The following is a 24,957-nucleotide window of genomic DNA, read 5'->3' on the forward strand; positions in this document are numbered from 1 at the left end:
GTCAGCTCCAACAGAGGGGTTTCAGTGTTGTGTCAGCTCCAACAAGGGAGTTTTAGTGTTGTGTCAGCTCCAACAGGGGAGTTTCAGTGTCGTGTCAGCTCCAACAGAGAGGTTTCAGTGTTGTGTCAGCTCCAACAAGGGAGTTTTAGTGTTGTGTCAGCTCCAACAGGGGAGTTTCAGCGTTGTGTCAGCTCCAACAGGGGTAATTCATCGTCATGTCAACTCCAACAGGGGAGTTTCAGTGTCGTGTCAGCTCCAACAGGGGAGTTTCATCGTCATGTCAACTCCAACAGGGGAGTTTCACTGTCGTGTCAGCTCCAACAGGGGAGTTTCATTGTCGTGTCAGCTCCAACAGGGGAGTTACAGCATTGTGTCAGCTCCAACAGGGGAGTTTCAGCATTGTGTCAGCTCCAACAGGGGAGTTTCATTGTCGTGTCATCTCCAACAAGGGAGTTTCAGGGCCATGTCAGCTCCAACAGGGGAGTTTCATTTTCGTGTCAGCTCAAACAGGGGAGTTTCATCGTCGTGTCAGCTCCAACAGGGGAGTTTCAGCGTTGTGTCAGCTCCAACAGGGGTAATTCAGCGACACGTCAACTCCAACAGGAGACTTTCAGTGTCATGTCAGCTCCAACAGGGAAGTTTGACTGTTGTGTCAGCTCCAACAGAGGAGTTTCAGCAATGTGTCAGCTCCAACAGAGGAGTTTCAACAATGTGTCAGCTCCAACAGAGGAGTTTCAGCAATGTGTCAGCTCCAACAGAGGAGTTTCAGCAATGTGTCAGCTCCAACAGGGGAGTTTCATTTTCGTGTCAGCTCAAACAGGGGAGTTTCATCGTCGTGTCAGCTCCAACAGGGGAGTTTCATTGTCGTGTCAGCTCCAACAGGGGAGTTTCATCGTCATGTCAACTCCAACAGGGGAGTTTCAGTGTCGTGTCAGCTCCAACAGGGGAGTTTCATCGTCATGTCAACTCCAATAGGGGAGTTTCACTGTCGTGTCAGCTCCAACAGGGGAGTTTCATTGTCGTGTCAGCTCCAACAGAGGAGTTTTAGTGTTGTGTCAGCTCCAACAGAAGAGTTTCAGCATTGTGTCAGCTCCAACAGAGGAGTTTTAGTGTTGTGTCAGCTCCAACAGAAGAGTTTCAGCATTGTGTCAGCTCCAACAGGGGAGTTTCAGTTTCGTGTCAGCTCAAACAGGGGAGTTTCATCCTCGTGTCAGCTCCAACAGGGGAGTTTCAGCGTTGTGTCAGCTCCAACAGGGGTAATTCAGCGACACGTCAACTCCAACAGGAGACTTTCAGTGTCATGTCAGCTCCAACAGGGAAGTTTGACTGTTGTGTCAGCTCCAACAGAGGAGTTTCAGCAATGTGTCATCTCCAACAGAGGAGTTTCAACAATGTGTCAGCTCCAACAGAGGAGTTTCAGCAATGTGTCAGCTCCAACAGAGGAGTTTCAGCAATGTGTCAGCTCCAACAGGGGAGTATCAGTGTCGTGTCAGCTCCAACAGGGGAGTTTCATTTTCGTGTCAGCTCCAACAGGGGAGTTTCATCGTCATGTCAACTCCAACAGGGGAGTTTCACTGTCGTGTCAGCTCCAACAGGGGAGTTTCATTGTCGTGTCAGCTCCAACAGGGGAGTTACAGCATTGTGTCAGCTCCAACAGGGGAGTTTCAGCATTGTGTCAGCTCCAACAGGGGAGTTTCATTGTCGTGTCATCTCCAACAAGGGAGTTTCAGGGCCATGTCAGCTCCAACAGGGGAGTTTCATTTTCGTGTCAGCTCAAACAGGGGAGTTTCATTGTCGTGTCAACTCCAACAAGGGAGTTTCAGGGCCGTGTCAGCTCACACTGGGGAGTTTCAGCTCAGTGTCAGCTCTCATTGGGGAGTTTCAGCGCCGTGTCAGCTCCAACAGGGGAGTTTCAGCGCCGTGTCAGTTCTAACAGGGGAGTTTCAGCGTTGCGTCAGCTCCAACAGAGGAGTTTCAGTGTTGTGTCAGCTCCAACAGAAGAGTTTCAGTGTCGTGTCAGCTCTAACAGGGGAGTTTCAGCGCTCTGTCAAATCCAACAGGGGAGTATCAGCGTTGTGTCAGCTCCAACAGAGGAGTTTCAGTGTTGTGTCAGCTCCAACAAGGGAGTTTTAGTGTTGTGTCAGCTCCAACAGGGGAGTTTCAGCGTTGTGTCAGCTCCAACAGGGGTAATTCATCGTCATGTCAACTCCAACAGGGGAGTTTCAGTGTCGTGTCAGCTCCAACAGAGGGGTTTCAGTGTTGTGTCAGCTCCAACAAGGGAGTTTTAGTGTTGTGTCAGCTCCAACAGGGGAGTTTCAGTGTCGTGTCAGCTCCAACAGAGGGGTTTCAGTGTTGTGTCAGCTCCAACAAGGGAGTTTTAGTGTTGTGTCAGCTCCAACAGGGGAGTTTCAGCGTTGTGTCAGCTCCAACAGGGGTAATTCATCGTCATGTCAACTCCAACAGGGGAGTTTCAGTGTCGTGTCAGCTCCAACAGGGGAGTTTCATCGTCATGTCAACTCCAACAGGGGAGTTTCACTGTCGTGTCAGCTCCAACAGGGGAGTTTCATTGTCGTGTCAGCTCCAACAGGGGAGTTACAGCATTGTGTCAGCTCCAACAGGGGAGTTTCAGCATTGTGTCAGCTCCAACAGGGGAGTTTCATTGTCGTGTCATCTCCAACAAGGGAGTTTCAGGGCCATGTCAGCTCCAACAGGGGAGTTTCATTTTCAGGTCAGCTCAAACAGGGGAGTTTCATCGTCGTGTCAGCTCCAACAGGGGAGTTTCAGCGTTGTGTCAGCTCCAACAGGGGTAATTCAGCGACACGTCAACTCCAACAGGAGACTTTCAGTGTCATGTCAGCTCCAACAGGGAAGTTTGACTGTTGTGTCAGCTCCAACAGAGGAGTTTCAGCAATGTGTCAGCTCCAACAGAGGAGTTTCAACAATGTGTCAGCTCCAACAGAGGAGTTTCAGCAATGTGTCAGCTCCAACAGAGGAGTTTCAGCAATGTGTCAGCTCCAACAGGGGAGTTTCATTTTCGTGTCAGCTCAAACAGGGGAGTTTCATCGTCGTGTCAGCTCCAACAGGGGAGTTTCATTGTCGTGTCAGCTCCAACAGGGGAGTTTCATCGTCATGTCAACTCCAACAGGGGAGTTTCAGTGTCGTGTCAGCTCCAACAGGGGAGTTTCATCGTCATGTCAACTCCAATAGGGGAGTTTCACTGTCGTGTCAGCTCCAACAGGGGAGTTTCATTGTCGTGTCAGCTCCAACAGGGGAGTTACAGCATTGTGTCAGCTCCAACAGGGGAGTTTCAGCATTGTGTCAGCTCCAACAGGGGAGTTTCATTGTCGTTTCATCTCCAACAAGGGAGTTTCAGGGCCATGTCAGCTCCAACAGGGGAGTTTCATTTTCGTGTCAGCTCAAACAGGGGAGTTTCATCGTCGTGTCAACTCCAACAAGGGAGTTTCAGGGCCGTGTCAGCTCACACTGGGGAGTTTCAGCTCAGTGTCAGCTCTCATTGGGGAGTTTCAGCGCCGTGTCAGCTCCAACAGGGGAGTTTCAGCGCCGTGTCAGTTCTAACAGGGGAGTTTCAGCGTTGTGTCAGCTCCAACAGAGGAGTTTCAGTGTTGTGTCAGCTCCAACAGAAGAGTTTCAGTGTCGTGTCAGCTCTAACAGGGGAGTTTCAGCGCTCTGTCAAATCCAACAGGGGAGTGTCAGTGTTGTGTCAGCTCCAACAGGGGAGTTTCAGCATTGTGTCAGCTCCAACAAGGGAGTATCAGTGTTGTGTCAGTTCTAACAGGGGAGTTTCAGCGTTGTGTCAGCTCCAACAAGGGAGTTTCAGTGTTGTGTCAGCTCCAACAGGGGAGTTTCAGCGTTGTGTCAGCCCCAACAGGGGTGATTCAGCGTCACGTCAACTCCAACAGGGAAGTTTCAGTGTCTTGTCAGCTCCAACAGAGGAGTTACAGTCTCGTGTTAGCTCCAACAGAGGAGTTACAGTCTCGTGTCAGCTCCAACTGGGGAGTTTCAGTGTCGTGTCAGCTCCAACAGGGGAGTTTCAGTGTCGTGTCAGCTCCAACACAGGATTTTCAGTGTCGTGTCAGCTCCAACAGGGGAGTTTCAGTGTCGTGTCAGCTCCAACAGGGGAGTTTCAGTGTCGTGTTAGCTCCAACAGCGGAGATTCAGTCTCGTGTCAGCTCCAACAGGGGAGATTCAGTGTCGTGTCAGCTCCAACAGGGGAGATTCATCGTCGAGTCAACTCCAACAAGGGAGTTTCAGGGCTGTGTCAGCTCACATTGGGGAGTTCCAGCGCGTGTCTCTTCCAACAGGGGAGTTTCAGCGCCATGTAAGTTCTATTAGGGGAGTTTCATTGTCATGTCATCTCCAACAGGGGAGTTTCATCGTCGTGTCAACTCCAACAGGAGCGTTTTTGTGTCGTTTCAGCTCCAGCAGAGGAGTTTCAGCAATGTGTCAGCTCCAACAGTTGAGTTTCAGCGCTGTGAAAGCTCACACTAGGGAGTTCCTGCGCCGTGTCAGCTCCAACATGGGAGTTTCAGTGTTGTGTCAGCTCTAACAGGGGAGTTTCAGCATTGTGTCAGCTCCAACAGGGTAGTTTCAGCGCCGTGTCAGTTCTAACAGGGGAGTTTCAGCGTTGTGTCAGCTCCAACAAGGGAGTTTCAGTGTTGTGTCAGCTCCAACAGAAGAGTTTCAGTGTCATGTCAGCTCCAACAGGGGAGTTTCCGCATTGTGTCAGCTCCAACAGGGGAGTTTCAGCACCGTGTCAGTTCTAACAGGGGAGTTTCAGCACCGTGTCAGTTCTAACAGGGTAGTTTCAGCGTCATGTCAGCTCCAACAGGAGAGTTTCAGTGTCGTGTCAGCTCAAACAGGGAAGTTTGAGTTTCGTTTCAGCTCCAACAGGGAAGTTTCAGCATTGTGTCAGCTCCAACAGGGGAGTTTCAGCGCCGTTTCAGTTCTAACAGGGGAGTTTCAGCGTTGTGTCAGCTCCAACAAGGGAGTTTCAGTGTTGTGTCAGCTCCAACAGAAGAGTTTCAGTGTCATGTCAGCTCCAACAGGGGAGTTTCCGCATTGTGTCAGCTCCAACAGGGGAGTTTCAGCACCGTGTCAGTTCTAACAGGGGAGTTTCAGCACCGTGTCAGTTCTAACAGGGTGGTTTCAGCGTCATGTCAGCTCCAACAGGAGAGTTTCAGTGTCGTGTCAGCTCAAACAGGGAAGTTTGAGTTTCGTTTCAGCTCCAACAGGGAAGTTTCAGCATTGTGTCAGCTCCAACAGGGGAGTTTCAGCGCCGTGTCAGCTCCAACAGGGGTGATTCAGCATCATGTCAGCTCCAACAGGCGAGTTTCAGGGTTGTGTCAGCTCAAACAGGGGAGTTTCAGTGTCGTGTCAGCTCCAACAAGAGAGTTTCAGTGTCGTGTCAGCTCCAACAAGAGAGTTTCAGTGTCGTGTTAGCTCCAAAAGAGGAGTTTCAGTCTCGTGTCAGCTCCAACAGAGGAGTTACAGTCTCGTGTCAGCTCCAACAGGGGAGTTACAGTCTCGTGTCAGCTCCAACAGAGGAGTTACAGTCTCGTGTCAGCTCCAACAGAGGAGTTACAGTCTCGTGTCAGCTCCAACAGGGGTGTTACAGTCTCGTGTCAGCTCCAACAGAGGAGTTACAGTCTCGTGTCAGCTCCAACAGGGGAGTTACAGTCTCGTGTCAGCTCCAACAGGGGAGTTACAGTCTCGTGTCAGCTCCAACAGGGGAGATTCAGTGTCGTGTCAGCTCCAACAGGGGAGTTACAGTCTCGTGTCAGCTCCAACAGGGGAGATTCAGTGTCGTGTCAGCTCCAACAGGGGAGTTTCAGCATTGTTCCAGCCCCAACAGGGGAGTTTCAGCGCCGTGTCAAATCCAACAGGGGAGTATCAGCGCCGTGTCAAATCCAACAGGGGAGTATCAGCGCCGTGTCAAATCCAACAGGGGAGTATCAGCGCCGTGTCAAATCCAACAGGGGAGTATCAGCGCCGTGTCAAATCCAACAGGGGAGTATCAGCGCCGTGTCAAATCCAACAGGGGAGTATCAGCGCCGTGTCAAATCCAACAGGGGAGTATCAGCGCTGTGTCAAATCCAACAGGGGAGTATCAGCGCCGTGTCAAATCCAACAGGGGAGTTTCAGCATTGTTCCAGCCCCAACAGGGGAGTTTCAGCGCCGGGTCAAATCCAACAGGGGGGTATCAGCGCCGTGTCAAATCCAACAGGGGAGTATCAGCTCCGTGTCAAATCCAACAGGGGAGTATCAGCGCCGTGTCAAATCCAACAGGGGAGTTTCAGCATTGTTCCAGCCCCAACAGGGGAGTATCAGCGCCGTGTCAAATCCAACAGGGGGGTATCAGCGCCGTGTCAAATCCAACAGGGGAGTATCAGCGCCGTGTCAAATCCAACAGGGGAGTATCAGCGCCGTGTCAAATCCAACAGGGGAGTATCAGCGCCGTGTCAAATCCAACAGGGGAGTATCAGCGCCGTGTCAAATCCAACAGGGGAGTATCAGCGCCGTGTCAAATCCAACAGGGGAGTATCAGCGCCGTGTCAAATCCAACAGGGGAGTATCAGCGCCGTGTCAAATCCAACAGGGGAGTATCAGCGCCGTGTCAAATCCAACAGGGGAGTATCAGCGCCGTGTCAAATCCAACAGGGGAGTATCAGCGCCGTGTCAAATCCAACAGGGGAGTATCAGCGCCGTGTCAAATCCAACAGGGGAGTATCAGCGCCGTGTCAAATCCAACAGGGGAGTATCAGCGCCGTGTCAAATCCATCAGGGGAGTATCAGCGCCGTGTAAGCTCCAAACATGAGAGTTTGATCGTCATTTCAACTCCAACGGGGGAGTTTCAGTGTCGTGTCAGCTACAACAGGGGAGTTTCATTGTTGTGTCAGCTCCAACAGGGGATTTTCAGTTTTGTCAGCTCCAACAGGGGTATTACAGTGTTGTCAGCTCCATCAGGGGAGTTTCAGTGTCGTGTCAGCTCCAACAGGGGAGTGTCACTGTTGTCAGCTCCAACAGGGGAGTTTCAGTGTTGTCAGCTCCATCAGGGGAGTTTCAGTGTTGTGTCAGCTACAACATGTGATTTTCAGTTTTGTCAGCTCCAACAGGTGTGTTTCAGTGTTGAAAGCTCCATCAGGGGTTTCAGTGTCGTATCAGCTCCAATAGGGGAGTTTTAGTGTTGTCAGCTCCAACAGGGGAGTTTCAGTGTTGTCAGCTCCAACAGGGGATTTTCAGTGTTGTCAGCTCCAACAGGGGTGTTTTAGAGGAGAATAGCCTATTTGTTTATGAATGAACCTACATTAAGTGGTAGCTCATCGTTAGGATGACCTGAGATTTACAAATAATATTTACTCCTTGTGACTTTCCTGGAACTCTCGATTTAAAAATGACTGCGTACAGTCGTGAAATACATAACATACTTCCAGGAATAGCACTTATTTATGGATGTGTAGATACTTGATATATGTACAGTGTGACTTTCTATAGTATGTCAAGTCAATGACCTCACCCAGGGATTATAACCAGCTCCCCTCAGAAAATATAACCATGAAGTCAACCATCTCCTCTCCATTCATCAACCCAACAGAATTACCCACATCTCTGTAGCGTGTCAGTTAGGTCTGTGGCTGTCCCACAGAGATCCTATTAAATCACGATTCTATAGAGATTCTATATGTAATTCTATGGGTTGTCTTCTCATTTGGTTATAGAACGTTACTACTTACTATGGTATCATGTGCTGTTGATGGGTCCAACCACAGCCAGGCTATAGAAGCAGCATTTCAGCTGTCACGCACTACCAGGCCCGTCACATCCCATCCACACTGCAGCCCATGATTTAGTGGCCTATGGCGGTCGTGCCTCCCCACCACAATGTGATACAGGCTAAAACACCCAGAGTAGCATTGGCTGGGGAAGACTTAGGGTACTGGGGGTACTGAGGCGTCATACAGGGTAGGAGCTGTATTTGACTGGTGCCCAGCCTCCATGCTCCAAAGCACCCAAAACACTCCTGGAGGAAAGAAGCCCCTGTGTGGAGTATGGGCGTGTGTTTGGGCGTAAAGCAGGCTCGTGTGGTGGCCTGACATGGTAGTGTAGTGAGGGATAACAGAGGGGATTGGCTTTGCTGGGGGGGTGTGTGTGTGTGTGTGTGCGTGTGCGTGTGCGTGTGTGAAGCATCACATAAAGTGTAAACCACCGTCATGCTGCCCAGGCTAGGGGTGATGCTATGCAGAGGTAGGCCAGGTTGGATGTGTGTGCAGACAGGGGAGCACATTAATAGCATGATTAATACCATCAGAGTTAAAAAGTCTCACGCCATAAACAGCTTTTGCCCTCCTATTATCACTGCCCAAGGAAGCACTTGACTGTATAACCTGCTGGAGTAGAGAGAGACGTCCAACAATCAGAAAATATACATTCTGTAAGCATCTCATTGCAAGACCATACATTTGTATTTTGTTAGTCCATTCAAGGACATGTGTACAGTACAGTATGCTTGCAGACGTGAAAATACGTTTTTACATCTTGAACATGTGAGTGAGAAGAACATGCGCGTAAGGTGTCAACATGAGAAGGCCTACATATGAGGTGAGTGATGGGGTAGGGGGGTTTGATTGCTGGATCTTGGAAGTTTAGCTGTGCATTCTTATTCACAATTACTGTATCAATAAACGTGTCATCTCAGGGCCAAAGTGAGTTAGCTAGGGTCTTTTAATAACATGTAAACATTGAGGAATTATGCCCAGCTAAGCCAATTAAAATATATGACGTGCTCTGCATAATGTCGAATGCCTTGGTTGGCGCTGCCACTTGCTGTCAAGATAAAGTGCACTGCAGGAGGGAAGTGTAGCACATTTTACAGGACTTAGTGTGGAGACACACTATCATGGTGGCCACTTGGCAGCTATTAATCATTGGAAATATTGAGGTAACGCTTCAAACTTGTTAATAATGCTTGCTAGCTAACATCCATACAAAGACGTTGGCTGTGCGTTCATCCTTAAAAAGAGGTTGGCTAACATCCTCCCATCTGTGGTTTGCAGTATGTTAACATTTAAAATGCATCATCACAATAGAAGAAAAGGGAAGTTAACATCCACTAGAATGGGTGGATGGTTTCTGGTGATTTGATAAATAATGTGTTGTGGTGTGCTCATGAGCGTCGTGATTATGCCGTAGCGTTGGGAAGATAATTGTTCCAGTTATAGGGCTTTACAAACCACATTTGTTTCCACATCAGGCAGTGTTTAAACCATAGAAATAGAAGAAATAGAAAGGGCGTCTCCATTCAAGTGCATAATGGGTGGGCTGGCAGCCATTTTGAGTAAGAGTGGAAGTAAAAGCAGTGTACCCTTCAATCTGTGCTGTGATTTGTTGAGTTAACTGACATTACAAAAAAATACATTCCATTGTATGAGCCACATCAGTTAACATCATTTGAATGAACATTCTACATTACAATGGCAATCCAGCACAGTCCCAGTCAGTTTTAGATATTATAAACTGGGTGGTTTGAGCCCCAATTGCTGATTGGCTGACAGCCATGGTATATCAGACCTTATACCATGGGTATGACAGAACATTTATTTTTACAGCTCTAATTTCGTTGGTAACCAGTTTATAATAGCAATAAGGCACCTTGAGTGTTTGTGGTATATGGCCAATATACTACAGCTAAGGGTTGTGTCCAGGCACTCTGCGATACGTTTTGCATAAGAACAGCCCTTAGTCGTGGTATATTGGCCATATACCACACCCCCTATTGCCTTATTGCTTAATTATACCATGGCATTGTTGAATACTCATTTCGGATTGGCTTGAAGGGCATTCTAGAGAATGCAATATTTCCCTAATTGCGTGGTATAATTCAATGGCTATGAAGTTCATTCTTACATGTTCTATTTTTAATCTGCTTTTGAAAGAAAAAGTCGAATTGAAAACATTATTGGCATTGTTGAATTCAATTTTCATAATAGCAAGCTAGCATAATACTTTGGCAAGCAAGTCTGTTTGGAGAGGTCGCTAAACTGAACACATTCCCACTGATAGGAGGCTGGGAGATGGAGCTGTGAAAATTTGAGCAGACAACTAACACATCAAATCCAGGTGCTGAAAATTAGGGACTTGCAGATTCACAGAGTGGATTACATCTCTAGAGAGCAAAGAATTTGACATGGCAGTGCATTCTAAAAATCCAACCCCAGGTTACAGAGGTCATAGCGTAGAAGACAAATAATCTCTTGTCTGTGTAGATTGGGGAAAATCTCCTTCAGGCACATCTTCTCCCAATGCCTGCATGTCTCACAGTAATGACTGTTTGCACACTTGGAGTATCATAGATAGATTGTAATAGAGTATTCTTATGTTCATGTTCACTAGTTTCACAGTGGGATTTTGTTTGTTTCTACTGACTCAACATGACACAAAAGTCATAAAACTAGTTTTTCATGACTGCATCATGACGTAAACAGCAACCTGTCTCTTTTCCATGGTCCCAAACTACAGTATTTACCACTCATCTGTTGCAACCAGGCTTCAAATTTATTTGGGATAGGGGGCTGTATTTTGAGGTCCGGATGAAAAGAGTGCCCAAAGTAAGCTGCCTGCTACTCAGGCCCAGAACCTAGGATATAAATATAATTTGATTTGGATAGAAAACACTCCAAAGTTTCTAAAACTGTTACAATAATGTCTGTGAGTATAACAGAACTGAAATGGCAGGCAAAACCCAGAGGACAAACCATACCCCCCAAAAAATGTTTCATCCTACCACTGATTTCAATGGCTGGCACTTTTATAATAGCAGTTTCTAGGGCTTCCTCTAGATGTCAACAATCTTTAGAAAGAGTTTCAGGCTGGTTTTTGGAAATATGAGCCAGAAATTGTAGTTTTTCTAGGTGGCTCCCATTTTGGCTGAAGTGTTTCCAAGCACGTGAATGAGAGCGCTTGAATGAGAGCGCTTGAATGAGTGCGCGTTCTTTGGTATTTTTCTGAGGTAAAGACAATAACGATTCTCCTTCTTAAATTGTATCGTTTATTTGTGTATTATGGTACCTAAGGTTTGATTATAAATGTTGATTGACTTATTTGGATAAGTTTATTGGTAACGTTTGGGATTCATTTTGAATGCATTTTGAAGGAGGGAAACCGAGTGGATTATTGACTGAAGCGCGCCAGCTAAACTGAGTTTTTATGGATATAACGAAGGACTTTATCGAACAAAAGGACCATTTGTAATGTAACTAGGACCTTTTGGAGTGCCAACAGAAGAAGATCTTCAAAGGCAAGGCATATATTATATCGCTATTTCTGACTTTCGTGTCGCAACTCCCTGGTTGAAAATGATTTGTTATGCATTTGTGTGCTGGGCGCTGTCCTCAGATAATCGCATGGTTTGCTTTTGCCGTAAAGCCTTTTTGAAATCTGACACGGCGGCTGGATTAACAACAAGTTAAGCTTTATTTTTCTGTATTGCACTTGTGATTTCATGAAAGTTTAATATTTATAGTAATTTAATTTAAATTTGGCGCTCTGCAATTTCACCGGAAGTTGTCGAAATGGGACGTTTTAAGTTTTAAGAACCAAATAAACTGTGATCTGGGGGGGGGGAAGCACGTCTGTTTGGTTACCAAGGCAACTGCTGTAGCTATCTAGATCGTGAACTTGCTAGCTACTTCAGTGAATGTCGTCTCATTTCTATCTGCAATAATTAATTTTAAAGCTGTGGTATAAAAAAGTATAATCAACGAGGGGCAGTGCATTCTCTGGAAAATAATGCACGACGTGGAAGGTGTGGAGTGGAACTAACCTCTCACGGAACGCATTTGCGGCGAAAACAACCTGTTCACGGTTCACAGCAAAAACGTTATCTTGTTCAAACGCAATTCTCACCTGCGTATTTTAGTAAACTACATTGTAAGAAAAGTCCAACATGTCTAAAGATGACGTTTCAACATTGCCTTCTCCCAATCGTTTTCACTACTTAGAAAAAAGTTATATTGTAGGGCTTCCCTCATGTCCCTTTCCATGACGGTGCTATCAGCCACTTGAATGAGTGCTAGCTAGCTAACTACTGGAACATTATAAGCTAGCCAAAACCAGAAACACAAACAAACGTTAAATACAGCCACAAGAAGTTAGTGGATTGAACATTACAGTGGTCGTTTAGACCCCTCGACTTTTTCCACATTTTGTTATGTTACAGCTTTATTCTAAAAGATTAGATTGTTTTTTTTGTAATTAACACACAATACCCCATAATAACAAAGCAAAAACAGATTTTTTGAAATGTTTTATAAAATGAAAACGGAAACATCACATTTACATAGGTAGACCTTATAGTTAGTAAGTTTCATTGTTAAAGCAACTTTGGCAGTGATGACAGTACTGAGTCTTAGGTATAATGCTAAAAGCTTGGCACACCTGTATTTGGGGAGTTTCTCCCATTCTTTCTGCAGATTCTCTCAAGCTCTGTCAGGTTGGATGGGTGTTGCTGCAAATTAATATGCCACAAGTGGACTCCAAACAAGTTGTAGAAACATCTCAAGGATGATCAATAGAAACAGGATGCATCTGAGCTCAATTTCAAGTCTCATAGCAAAGGGTCTGAATACTTATATAATACTAAAGGTATTTCTGTTTTTATTATTTTCAAAAGTTTCTAAACCTGTTTTTTCTTGGTCATGGGGTATTCTGTGTAGATTAATGAGGAAAATGTTTAATTTAATACATTTTAAAATAAGGCTGTAACGTAACAACATTTGGAAAAAGTCAAGGGCTCTGAATACTTTCCGAATGCACTGTATATCCTAGCATGACCTTGTTGGGTAAAGACTGACTTAAATATATTGACAGTGACTCACTCCTCTGTTTCATCACGCTCACCACCAGGTCTGAGTCACACCAAACGTTGGGCATTACAAACACCAACAAACTTCAATTGCTCCACCTCCACACTTAACGCTACCCCATAAATCACTCCTTTTACTGTGCCCTGTTCCTATGAGCAAAGCAAGAAACAGATCTTGACCCAAGTTGTGTGACACGGAGCGCCTGCTCCCTCTGGTCAGAAGAAACACAAACGAATATCACAGGTCCAGTACAGGTTACCTTCCCTGATTCAACTGCACCCAACTCCTTTCTCCCCCACCCTGAAACCACAAATGGATCTGCCAAAAGGCAAGGATCCATTTTCTCCAAAAATGTCACTCCTTCTGGAATAATCTTCATCATGACCATGCCCATCAATGCAAGGCTCGTACAACGAGCTCCTCACAACAGCTTCTACCCCTTCCGTTTCACCTCCAGAACTCGAACTAGCGTCCGGTTCACTCTGTTTCAACTTGACACCAATCTTCCTGGACATATCCTCTCCCTTGTTATTGCTAGCTTCAACATATTCAAACCTCCACCTCCCTCAGTCTTTTCAACCTTCCCTCTCTTTCCCTCCAATCTTCCTCCCTTAACCAATTACCCGACTCCTGCAAATTTTCAACTTTCCAAGCCAAAATCTCTTTTTAGCCTCCTTGAGAGACATGTTAAGCCCTGTGCTCCACGTTCAAATTATCAACATTTTCAGGGCTCTTCTCGCAGGTTCTATTTCTCTATGTGGGAGCATTAGGAACCAGGTCAGGATTTTTATGTGGGAGCATGTACATTGAACAACACAGCAGCTTATCGGCATGTTTTGTGATTTCTGTATAACAAAAAACAATGCTGGGTCTTTACTGGGGGTTAATTGGAAATAATGTTTGTTTTCCCCAATTTCTGGGCGTGGTTGAGGGGAATTCCTTATTATTACGTGAATATCAACTCTTGAGTTTCAGTTGATAGAACATTCCAAAATACCACGGAAAGTATTGCATAACAATACCAGGCAGCCATTCCGAGTGTACCCATGAGTTTACCAGTCAAATTGCCAGGGTTAGAGTTTCCAAGCACATTCTATTCATACTATTTCTATGGTTTAAACTTAACTTGCACTGTAAAGTCAGTGACAGTTAGCCATACAAAGATTATTTTTAAATGCGTTTTGCCAAACATTGTTTTGGCACCTTTTAGGGTTATTACCATAGATAAGTATGTGAATACTACATGACATTGGAGTTTACATCTTTCAGCCAGTGCACAGAAAACAGTGGTTATGCTCATGTACTGCACCATATCTCAGTAAACCTGCTTTGACAACTTATACACCCTGAGATAAACACAGTAGTGAGACAATGGGTCGTTGAAGCTGTGTTAGAGAAAAGGATCACGTCAGTCTTTGTGTCAGTGTAACCCAGATGAGGGGTATTAACGCTTGTGTAGCAGGGCCAGTCCTAGCCGGCATTCTGGAACCTTGGTGATAATGAGTTTGGACTCCGGGAATACTGGGCTCTAGAATCCCAGCTCAAACACTGTAGCACATCTGCCCAACCAGTTATCTTTGAAAATGTCCACTCTGGCCCCAATAGCAAGTGAACATCCAATATAGCAAGTGTAGAGTCCAATAACAACATCAAAACATAATAAATATATATCATTGACCCCATTAACTCACATGGATAAAACATTTCTTACAGTTTCACTTGACTTTATCAACATCTAGTCTTCCGTTGCACTACCTGCAGGGCAACCTGATCTGACTTCAGAAATGTGATCTTTCCCGGAGGATTGGTGTAGATTCAGGGGTCGTGACTTTGGAGAGCGGGGTTTATTTGTGCAGGCCGTAGAGTGGGCAGTAACACACACTTCAGCCATTAATTATCTAGGGTGACTGAAAAAAACAGGCCGAATTGGTTCATCGTCAGGGGGCTTGGGGGGGCTGGGGCACAGGGTGTCGGTCATAGGGGCCCTCCACCCCAGTCACACAAACACACCACCCATGCGCCAAAACTCATCCCACAGATTAGCCTTCTGGATACCTACAGCCAGGCTACAACAGTAATTTACCATAGGCGTGTTTTAGAATATTGTTTATAGAGAGTGCAGAGCTACTGTCTGAAAGGAGAGGAACACTAAATAAAGTTTGAGCGCTCCCTACAGTGGAAGAGTTAGTACAATCTGGCTCTAGCCTATGTGAAGCCAAACCAGTCTTGATTTGTCCGTTTCATTGATTGTTTGACATGCTTTACAATCATTACAGGATATAAAGGCCTTGCACTAACATTGCAAGGTAAGGTTGCATTAAGGATGCGAGGTAAGCTCTGAACAGTGGGGCAGTATCAGGTCTACTGTATTGATTCATTTTTATTTCTCTCTCTCAGATGGAGTTCAAGCAGTTGACCCCACTGATTCCTCTGCTGCACCTGATACGGTTATCACAGATGCCCCCAGCTCTAATGCATCAGTACTCGAAGATGCACCCTCCAACCCTACAGTCAGAAGTAAGACATTAATAACATCCCTGTCCAAAGTCCAGATCAAAGCTGAAGTCAGTAGTTATGATATGGAGGATCAGGAGATGACAACAGGTCGTCATGATTTGAGGTTGGCCCTAATTACACAATTACAATGAGTACCTTACATGGCAACTGAATGTAAGGTACAGTATGTAGTACCTTTTCATTAGCCATCGGTCACTCATCTATAAGTGAATTACATCACACCCATTCATAACATTTATAACACCAGCAGACCTATAGTGCTCAGTTCAAACTATCACCATGCTCTGATGGTTTAGGAGTCCCAGCCCTCACTGACGACACCCAAAGTACTGATGGTCCTTTTCATTTCTATTCTTCCTTTTCTCTATAGTTTTTATTCTGAACTATATACTAATTATGTTGATAAACTGTTGATAAAACCAAACACGACCCACCCCCAACAACAATCTTCCTCCCAAATTACATAAGTATTCAGACCCTTTACTTAGTACCTTGTTGAAGCACAGCGATGACAGGCTTCTTAGGCATGATGCTAAAAGCTTGGCACACCTTTGGGGAGTTTCCCATTCTTCTCTGCAGATCCTCTCAAGCTCTGTCAGGTTGGATGGGGAGGTTCCCATTCTTCTCTGCAGATCCTCTCAAGCTCTGTCAGGTTGGATGGGGAGGTTCCCATTCTTATCTGCAGATCCTCTCAAGCTCTGTCAGGTTGGATGGGGAGGTTCCCATTCTTCTCTGCAAATCCTCTCAAGCTCTGTCAGGTTGGATGGGGAGGTTCCCATTCTTCTCTGCAGATCCTCTCAAGCTCTGTCAGATTGGATGGGGTGGTTCCCATTCTTCTCTGCAAATCCTCTCAAGCTCTGTCAGGTTGGATGGGGAGGTTCCCATTCTTCTCTGCAGATCCTCTCAAGCTCTGTCAGGTTGGATGGGGAGGTTCCCATTCTTATCTGCAGATCCTCTCAAGCTCTGTCAGGTTGGATGGGGAGTGTTGCTGTAATTTAATTTACCACAGGTGGACTCCAATCAAGTTGTAGAAACATCTCAAGAATAATCAATGGAAACAGGATGCATCTGAGCTCAATTTCAAGTCTCATAGCAAAGGGTCTGAATATGTAAATAAGGTATTTCTGTTTTTATTTTTTATACATTTGCAACAGTTTCTTAAAACCTGTTTTTACTTAGTCATTGTGGAGTATTCTGTGTAGATTGATGAGGAAAATGTTTTATTTAATACATTTTACAATAAGGCTGTAACTAACAACATTTGGAAAAAGTCAAGGGCTCTGAATACTTTACAAATACACTGTATATCCTAACATGACCTTGTCGGGTAAAGACTGACTTAAAAGGACTGACAGGGACTCCTCTGTTTCACCACGCTCACCATCGGGTTTGCATCGCATCAAACGTTGGGCATTACAAACACCAAGAAACTTCAATTGCTCCACCTCCACATTTGACGCTACACCATAAATCACTCCTTTCCCTGATTCAACTGCACCCAACTCCTTTCTCCCCCACCCTGAAACCACAAATGGATCCGCCAAAAGGCAAGGATCCACTTTCTCCAAAAATGTCACTCCTTCTGGATCAAACGTATCTTTATCATAACCATGCTCATCAATGTAAAGCTCGTTCTCCGAGCTCCTCACAACACCTTCTACCCCTTCCATTTCACTTCTAGAACTCGAACTGGCATCCGACTCAGTCTGTTTATACCCCAACCAGAAGCCATGGATTACAGGACTCTAACCCGGAAGCTTATAAGAAATACCGCTATGCCCTCCGATGAACCATCAAACAGGCAAAGTGTCATTATAAGACTAAGATCGAATCGTACTACACCGGCTCTGACATTCGTCTTATGGCCCCTGCCACGGGCCCCTGCCAAGGGCTTGCTAATTATTACAGACTATAAAGGGAAGCACAACCGCGAGCTGCCCAGTGAAACGAGCCTACCAAACGAGCTAAATCACTTCTATGCTCGTTTTGAGGCAAGCAACACTGAGGCATGCTTGAGAGCAACACTGAGGCATGCATGAGAGCATCAGCTGTTCCGGACGACTGGGTGATTACGCTCTCCGTAGCCGACGTGAGTAAGAACTTTAAGCAGGTCAACATTCACAAGGCTGCAGGGCCAGATGGATTACCAGGACGTGTGCTCCGGGCATGTGCTGACCAACTGGCAGATGTCTTCTCTAACATTTCAACATGTTCCTGATTGAGTCTGTAATACCAACATGTTTCAAGCAGACCACCATAGTCCCTGTGCCCAAGAACACGAAGGCAACCTGCCTAAATGACTACAGACCCGTAGCACTCACGCCCGTAGCCATGAAGTGCTTTGAAAAGCTGGTAATGGCTCACATCAACACCATTATCCCAGAAACCCTAGACCCACTCCAATTTGCATACCGCCCAAACAGATCCACAGATGATGCAATCTATATTGCACTCCACACTGCCCTTTCCCACCTGGACAAAAGGAACACCTATGCGAGATTGTTATTCATTGACTACAGCTCAGCATTCAACACCATAGTACCCTCAAAGCTTATCGCTAAGCTAAGGATCCTGGGACTTTAACACCTCCCTCTGCAACTGGGTCCTGGACTTCCTGACGGGCCGCCCCCAGGTGGTGAGGGTAAGTAGCAACACATCTGCCACGCTGATCCTCAACACTGGAGCCTCCCAGGGGAGCGTGCTCAGTCCCCTCCTGTACTCCCTGTTCACCCACGACTGCATGGGCAGGCACGACTCCAACACCATCATTAAGTTTGCAGACGACACAACAGTGGTAGGCCTGATCACCGACAACGACGAGACAGCCTACAGGGAGGAGGTCAGAGACCTGACCGGGTGGTGCCAGAATAACAACCTATCCCTCAACGTAACCAAGTCTAAGGAGATGATTGTGGACTACAGGAAAAGGAGGACCGAGCACGCCCCCCATTCTTATCGACGGGGCTGTTGTCAAATTGTCAAAGACCCCAACCACCCCAGACATAGACTGTTCTCACTACTACCGCATGGCAAGCGGTACCGGAGAGCCAAGTCTAGGGCAAAAAGGCTTCTCAACAGTTTTTACCCCCAAGCCATAAGGCTCCTGAACAGGTAATCACATGGCTACCCGGACTTTTTGCATCGTGTGCCCCCCCTCTTTTACGCTGCTGCTACTCTCTGTTTATCATATATGTATAGTCACTTTAACAATATCTACATGTACATACTACCTCAATTGGGCCGACCAACCAGTGCTCCCACACATTGGCTTACCGGGCTATCTGCATTGTGTCCCGCCACCCACCACCTGCCAACCCCTCTTTTACAATACTGCTACTCTCTGTTTATCATATATGCATAGTCACTTTAACCATATCTACATGTACATACTACCTCAATCAGCCCGACTAACCGGTGCCTGTATGTAGCCTCGCTACTGTTATAGCCTCGCTACTGTATATAGCCTGGCTACTGTTATTTTTCACTTTTTACTGTTTTACTGTTGTTTTCATTTCTTAACTTACCTTTTGTTCACCTAATACCTATTTTGCACTGTTGGTTAGAGCCTGTAAGTAAGCATTTCACTGCATGGTCTACACCTGCTGTATTCAGCGCACGTGACAAATAAGCATTCATTTGATTTTAAATTGACACCAATCTTCCTGGACATACCCTCTCCCTTGTTATTGCTGTCTTCAACATATTCAAACCTCCACCTCTCTCAGTCTTTTCAAACTTCCCTCTCTTTCCCTCCAATCTTCCTCTTTTAACCAATTACCCGACTCCTGCAAATTTTCAGATTTTCCTTGCCAAAATCTATTTTTAAGCCTCCTTAAGAGACATGTTAAGCCCTGTGCTCCACGTTCAAATTATCAACATTTTCAGGGCTCTTCTCGCAGGTTCTATTTCCCTATGTGAGAGCATTAGGAACCGTAGGTCAGGATTTTAAACCTGGTTACATGTACATTGAACAACACAGCAGCTTATCGGCATGTTTTGTGATTTCTGTATAACAAAAAAACAATTTTGGTTCTTTTCCACTGGGAATCAATGGGAAAGAATGTTTGTTTTCCCCAATGGGCGTGGTCGAGGGGAATTTCTTATTATTATGTGAATATCGAATCTTGAGTATCAGTTGATAGAACATTCCAAAATACCACGGAAAGTATTGCATAACAATACCAGGCAGCCATTCCGCGTGTACCCATGAGTTACCCCAGTCAAATTGCCAGGGTTAGAGTTTCCAAGCACATTGGGGCACAGGGTGTCGGTCATAGGGGGCAAGCAGTGTCAACCTGCCCTCCACCCCCGAACCCCAGTCACACAAACACACCACCCACATGCCAAACTCATCCCACAGATTAGCCTTCTAGATACCTACAGCCAGGCTACAACAGTAATTTACCATAGGCGTGTTTTAGAATATAGTTTATAGAGAGTGCAGAGCTACTGTCTGAAAGGAGAGGAACACTAAATAAAGTTTGAGCGCTCCCTACAGTGGAAGAGTTAGTACAATTCTGGCTCTAGCCTATGTGAAGCCAAACCAGTCTTGAGTTGTCCGTTTCATTGATTGTTGACATGCTTTACAATCATTACAGGATATAAAGGCCTTGCACTAACATTGCAAGGTAAGGTTGCATTAAGGATGCGAGGTAAGTTTGCATTAAGCTCTGAACAGTGGGGCAGTATCAGGTCTACTGTATTGATTCATTTTTATTTCTCTCTCTCAGATGGAGTTCAAGCAGTTGACCCCACTGATTCCTCTGCTGCACCTGATACGGTTATCACAGATGCCCCCAGCTCTGTTGCAGATAATGCATCAGTACTCGAAGATGCACCCTCCAACCCTACAGTCAGAAGTAAGACATTAATAACATCCCTGTCCAAAGTCCAGATCAAAGCTGAAGTCAGTAGTTATGATATGGAGGATCAGGAGATGACAACAGGTCGTCATGATTTGAGATTGGCCCTAATTACACAATTACAATGAGTACCTTACATGGCAACTGAATGTAAGGTACAGTATAACAGTAGTACCTTTTCATTAGCCATCGGTCACTCATCTATAAGTGAATTACATCACACCCATTCATAACATTTATAACACCAGCAGACCTATAGTGCTCAGTTCAAACTATCACCCTGCTCTGATGGTTTAGGAGTCCCAGCCCTCACTGACAACACCCAAAGGACTGATAGTCCTTTTCATTTCTATTCTTCCTTTTCTCTCTAGTTTTTAAAATGTTATTCTGAACTATATATTAATTATGTTGATAAACTGTTGATAAAACCAAACACGACCCACCCCCAACAACAATCTTCCTCCCAAATTAACTTTAATACACTTGACCATATATATGGTCACTTTCCTTTCACAACTGTCCCGTCTGTATTATTAAGTTGTTCTGTCTGCCTGTCTAGTCTGTTATTATTATACTTTCCTGTCTGCCTGTCTAGTCTGTTATTATTGTACTGTCCTGTCTGCCTGTCCAGTCTGTTATTATTGTACTGTCCTGTCTGCCTGTCTAGTCTGTTATTATTATACTTTCCTGTCTGCCTATCTAGTCTGTTATTATTATACTGTCCTGTCTGCCTGTCTAGTCTGTTATTATTATACTTTCCTGTCTGCCTGTCTAGTCTGTTATTATTGTACTGTCCTGTCTGCCTGTCTAGTCTGTTATTATTATACTGTCCTGTCTGCCTGTCTAGTCTGTTATTATTATACTGTCCTGTCTGCCTGTCCAGTCTGTTATTATGTTGTCCTGTCTGCCTGTCCAGTCTGTTATTATACTGTACTGTCTGCCTGTCCAGTCTGTTATTATTATGTTGTCCTGTCTGCCTGTCTAGTTTGTTATTATTATACTGTCCTGTCTGCCTGTCTAGTCTGTTATTATGTTGTCCTGTCTACCTGTCTAGTCTGTTATTATTATACTGTCCTGTCTGCCTGTCTAGTCTGTTATTATTATGTTGTCCTGTCTGCCTGTCTAGTCTGTTATTATTATGTTGTCCTGTCTGCCTGTCTAGTCTGTTATTATTATACTGTCCTGTCTGCCTGTCTAGTCTGTTATTATTATACTTTCCTGTCTGCCTGTCTAGTCTGTTATTATTATACTGTCCTGTCTGCCTGTCCAGTATGTTATTATGTTGTCCTATCTGCCTGTCCAGTCTGTTATTATGCTGTCCTGTCTGCCTGTCTAGTCTGTTATTATTATACTTTCCTGTCTGCCTGTCTAGTCTGTTATTATTATACTTTCCTGTCTGCCTGTCTAGTCTGTTATTATTATACTTTCCTGTCTGCCTGTCTAGTCTGTTATTATTATACTGTCCTGTCTGCCTGTCCAGTATGTTATTATGTTGTCCTATCTGCCTGTCCAGTCTGTTATTATGCTGTCCTGTCTGCCTGTCTAGTCTGTTATTATTATACTTTCCTGTCTGCCTGTCTAGTCTGTTATTATTATACTTTCCTGTCTGCCTGTCTAGTCTGTTATTATTATACTGTCCTGTCTGCCTGTCTAGTCTGTTATTATTATACTTTCCTGTCTGCTTGTCTAGTCTGTTATTATTATACTTTCCTGTCTGCCTGTCTAGTCTGTTATTATTATACTGTCCTGTCTGCCTGTCTAGTCTGTTATTAAGTTGTCCTGTCTGCCTGTCCAGTCTGTTATTATACTGTACTGTCTACCTGTCCAATATGTTATTATGTTGTCCTGTGTGCCTGTCTAGTCTGTTATTATGTTGTCCTGTCTGCCTGTCCAGTCTGTTATTATGTTGTCCTGTCTGCCTGTCCAGTCTGTTATTATTATACTGTCCTGTCTGCCTGTCCAGTCTGTTATTATTATACTGTCCTGTCTGCCTGTCTAGTCTGTTATTATTATACTGTCCTGTCTGCCTGTCTAGTCTGTTATTATTATACTGTCCTGTCTGCCTGTCAAGTCTGTTATTATTATACTTTCCTGTCTGCCTGTCTAGTCTGTTATTATTATACTGTCCTGTCTGCCTGTCCAGTATGTTATTATGTTGTCCTATCTGCCTGTCCAGTCTGTTATTATGCTGTCCTGTCTGCCTGTCTAGTCTGTTATTATTATACTTTCCTGTCTGCCTGTCTAGTCTGTTATTATTATACTTTCCTGTCTGCCTGTCTAGTCTGTTATTATTATACTGTCCTGTCTGCCTGTCTAGTCTGTTATTATTATACTTTCCTGTCTGCTTGTCTAGTCTGTTATTATTATACTTTCCTGTCTGCCTGTCTAGTCTGTTATTATTATACTGTCCTGTCTGCCTGTCTAGTCTGTTATTAAGTTGTCCTGTCTGCCTGTCCAGTCTGTTATTATACTGTACTGTCTACCTGTCCAATATGTTATTATGTTGTCCTGTGTGCCTGTCTAGTCTGTTATTATGTTGTCCTGTCTGCCTGTCCAGTCTGTTATTATGTTGTCCTGTCTGCCTGTCCAGTCTGTTATTATTATACTGTCCTGTCTGCCTGTCCAGTCTGTTATTATGTTGTCCTGTCTGCCTGTCTAGTCTGTTATTATTATACTGTCCTGTCTGCCTTTCTAGTCTGTTATTATTATACTGTCCTGTCTGCCTGTCCAGTCTGTTATTATGTTGTCCTGTCTGCCTGTCTAGTCTGTTATTATGTTGTCCTGTCTGCCTGTCCAGTCTGTTATTATTATGTTGTGCTGTCGGCCTGTCCAGTCTGCTATTATTATGTTGTCCTGTCTGCCTGTCCAGTCTGTTATTATTAATTTGTGCTGTCTGCCTGTCCAGTCTGTTATTATTATGTTGTGCTGTCTGCCTATCCAGTCTGTTTTTATTATGTTGTCCTGTCTGCCTGTCCAGTCTGTTGTTATTATGTTGTTCTGTCTAACTGTCTAGTCTGTTATTATTATACTTTCCTGTCTGCCTGTCTAGTCTGTTATTATAATGTTGTGCTGTCTGCCTGTCCAGTCTGTTTTTATTATGTTGTCCTGTCTGCCTGTCTAGTCTGTTATTATTATACTCTCCTGTCTGCCTGTCCAGTCTGTTATTATTATACTGTCCTATCTGCCTGTCCAGTCTGTTATTATTATGTTGGCCTGTCTGCCTGTCCAGTCTGTTATTATTATGTTGTCCTGTCTGCCTTTCTAGTCTGTTATTATGTTGTCCTGTCTACCTGTCTAGTCTGTTATTATTATACTGTCCTGTCTGCCTGTCTAGTCTGTTATTATTATACTGTCCTGTCTACCTGTCTAGTCTGTTATTATTATACTGTTCTGTCTACCTGTCTAGTCTGTTATTATACTGTCCTGTCCTGTCTGTTATTATGTTGTCCTGTCTGCCTGTCCAGTCTGTTATTATGTTGTCCTGTCTGCCTGTCCAGTCTGTTATTATTATACTGTCCTGTCTGCCTGTCCAGTCTGTTATTATGTTGTCCTGTCTGCCTGTCCAGTCTGTTATTATTATGTTGTGTTGTGTGTCTGTCCAGTCTGCTATTATTATGTTGTCCTGTCTGCCTGTCCAGTCTGTTATTATTAATTTGTGCTGTCTGCCTGTCCAGTCTGTTATTATTATGTTGTTCTGTCTGCCTGTCCAGTCTGTTATTATACTGTACTGTCTACCTGTCCAATATGTTATTATGTTGTCCTGTGTGCCTGTCTATCTTTTATTATGTTGTCCTGTCTGCCTGTCCAGTCTGTTATTATGTTGTCCTGTCTGCCTGTCCAGTCTGTTATTATTATACTGTCCTGTCTGCCTGTCCAGTCTGTTATTATGTTGTCCTGTCTGCCTGTCTAGTCTGTTATTATTATACTGTCCTGTCTGCCTTTCTAGTCTGTTATTATTATACTGTCCTGTCTGCCTGTCGAGTCTGTTATTATGTTGTCCTGTCTGCCTGTCTAGTCTGTTATTATGTTGTCCTGTCTGCCTGTCCAGTCTGTTATTATTATGTTGTGCTGTCGGCCTGTCCAGTCTGCTATTATTATGTTGTCCTGTCTGCCTGTCCAGTCTGTTATTATTAATTTGTGCTGTCTGCCTGTCCAGTCTGTTATTATTATGTTGTGCTGTCTGCCTGTCCAGTCTGTTTTTATTATGTTGTCCTGTCTGCCTGTCCAGTCTGTTATTATTATGTTGTTCTGTCTAACTGTCTAGTCTGTTATTATTATACTTTCCTGTCTGCCTGTCTAGTCTGTTATTATAATGTTGTGCTGTCTGCCTGTCCAGTCTGTTTTTATTATGTTGTCCTGTCTGCCTGTGTAGTCTGTTATTATTATACTCTCCTGTCTGCCTGTCCAGTCTGTTATTATTATACTGTCCTATCTGCCTGTCCAGTCTGTTATTATTATGTTGTCCTGTCTGCCTGTTTAGTCTGTTATTATGTTGTCCTGTCTACCTGTCTAGTCTGTTATTATTATACTGTCCTGTCTGCCTGTCTAGTCTGTTATTATTATACTGTCCTGTCTACCTGTCTAGTCTGTTATTATTATACTGTTCTGTCTACCTGTCTAGTCTGTTATTATACTGTCCTGTCCTGTCTGCCTGTCTAGTCTGTTATTATGTTGTCCTGTCTGCCTGTCCAGTCTGTTA

General features: G+C 44.7%; 1 protein-coding gene across 1 annotated transcript in view; it reads left to right on the plus strand.

The window, feature by feature from the left end:
- LOC110532569 (uncharacterized) overlaps positions 1-24,957 on the plus strand; it is a 50,997-nt gene that overhangs the window by 17,828 nt on the left and 8,212 nt on the right. Inside the window, exons 2-3 of the mRNA XM_021616576.3 lie at positions 15,277-15,396; positions 20,127-20,255. Coding sequence (XP_021472251.3) covers positions 15,277-15,396; positions 20,127-20,255 — 249 coding nt within the window. The remainder of the gene's footprint in view (positions 1-15,276; positions 15,397-20,126; positions 20,256-24,957) is intronic.

Source organism: Oncorhynchus mykiss, chromosome 9 (assembly GCF_057628025.1).
Source record: "Oncorhynchus mykiss isolate SJ-2025 chromosome 9, ASM5762802v1, whole genome shotgun sequence".
NCBI lineage: Eukaryota > Metazoa > Chordata > Actinopteri > Salmoniformes > Salmonidae > Oncorhynchus > Oncorhynchus mykiss.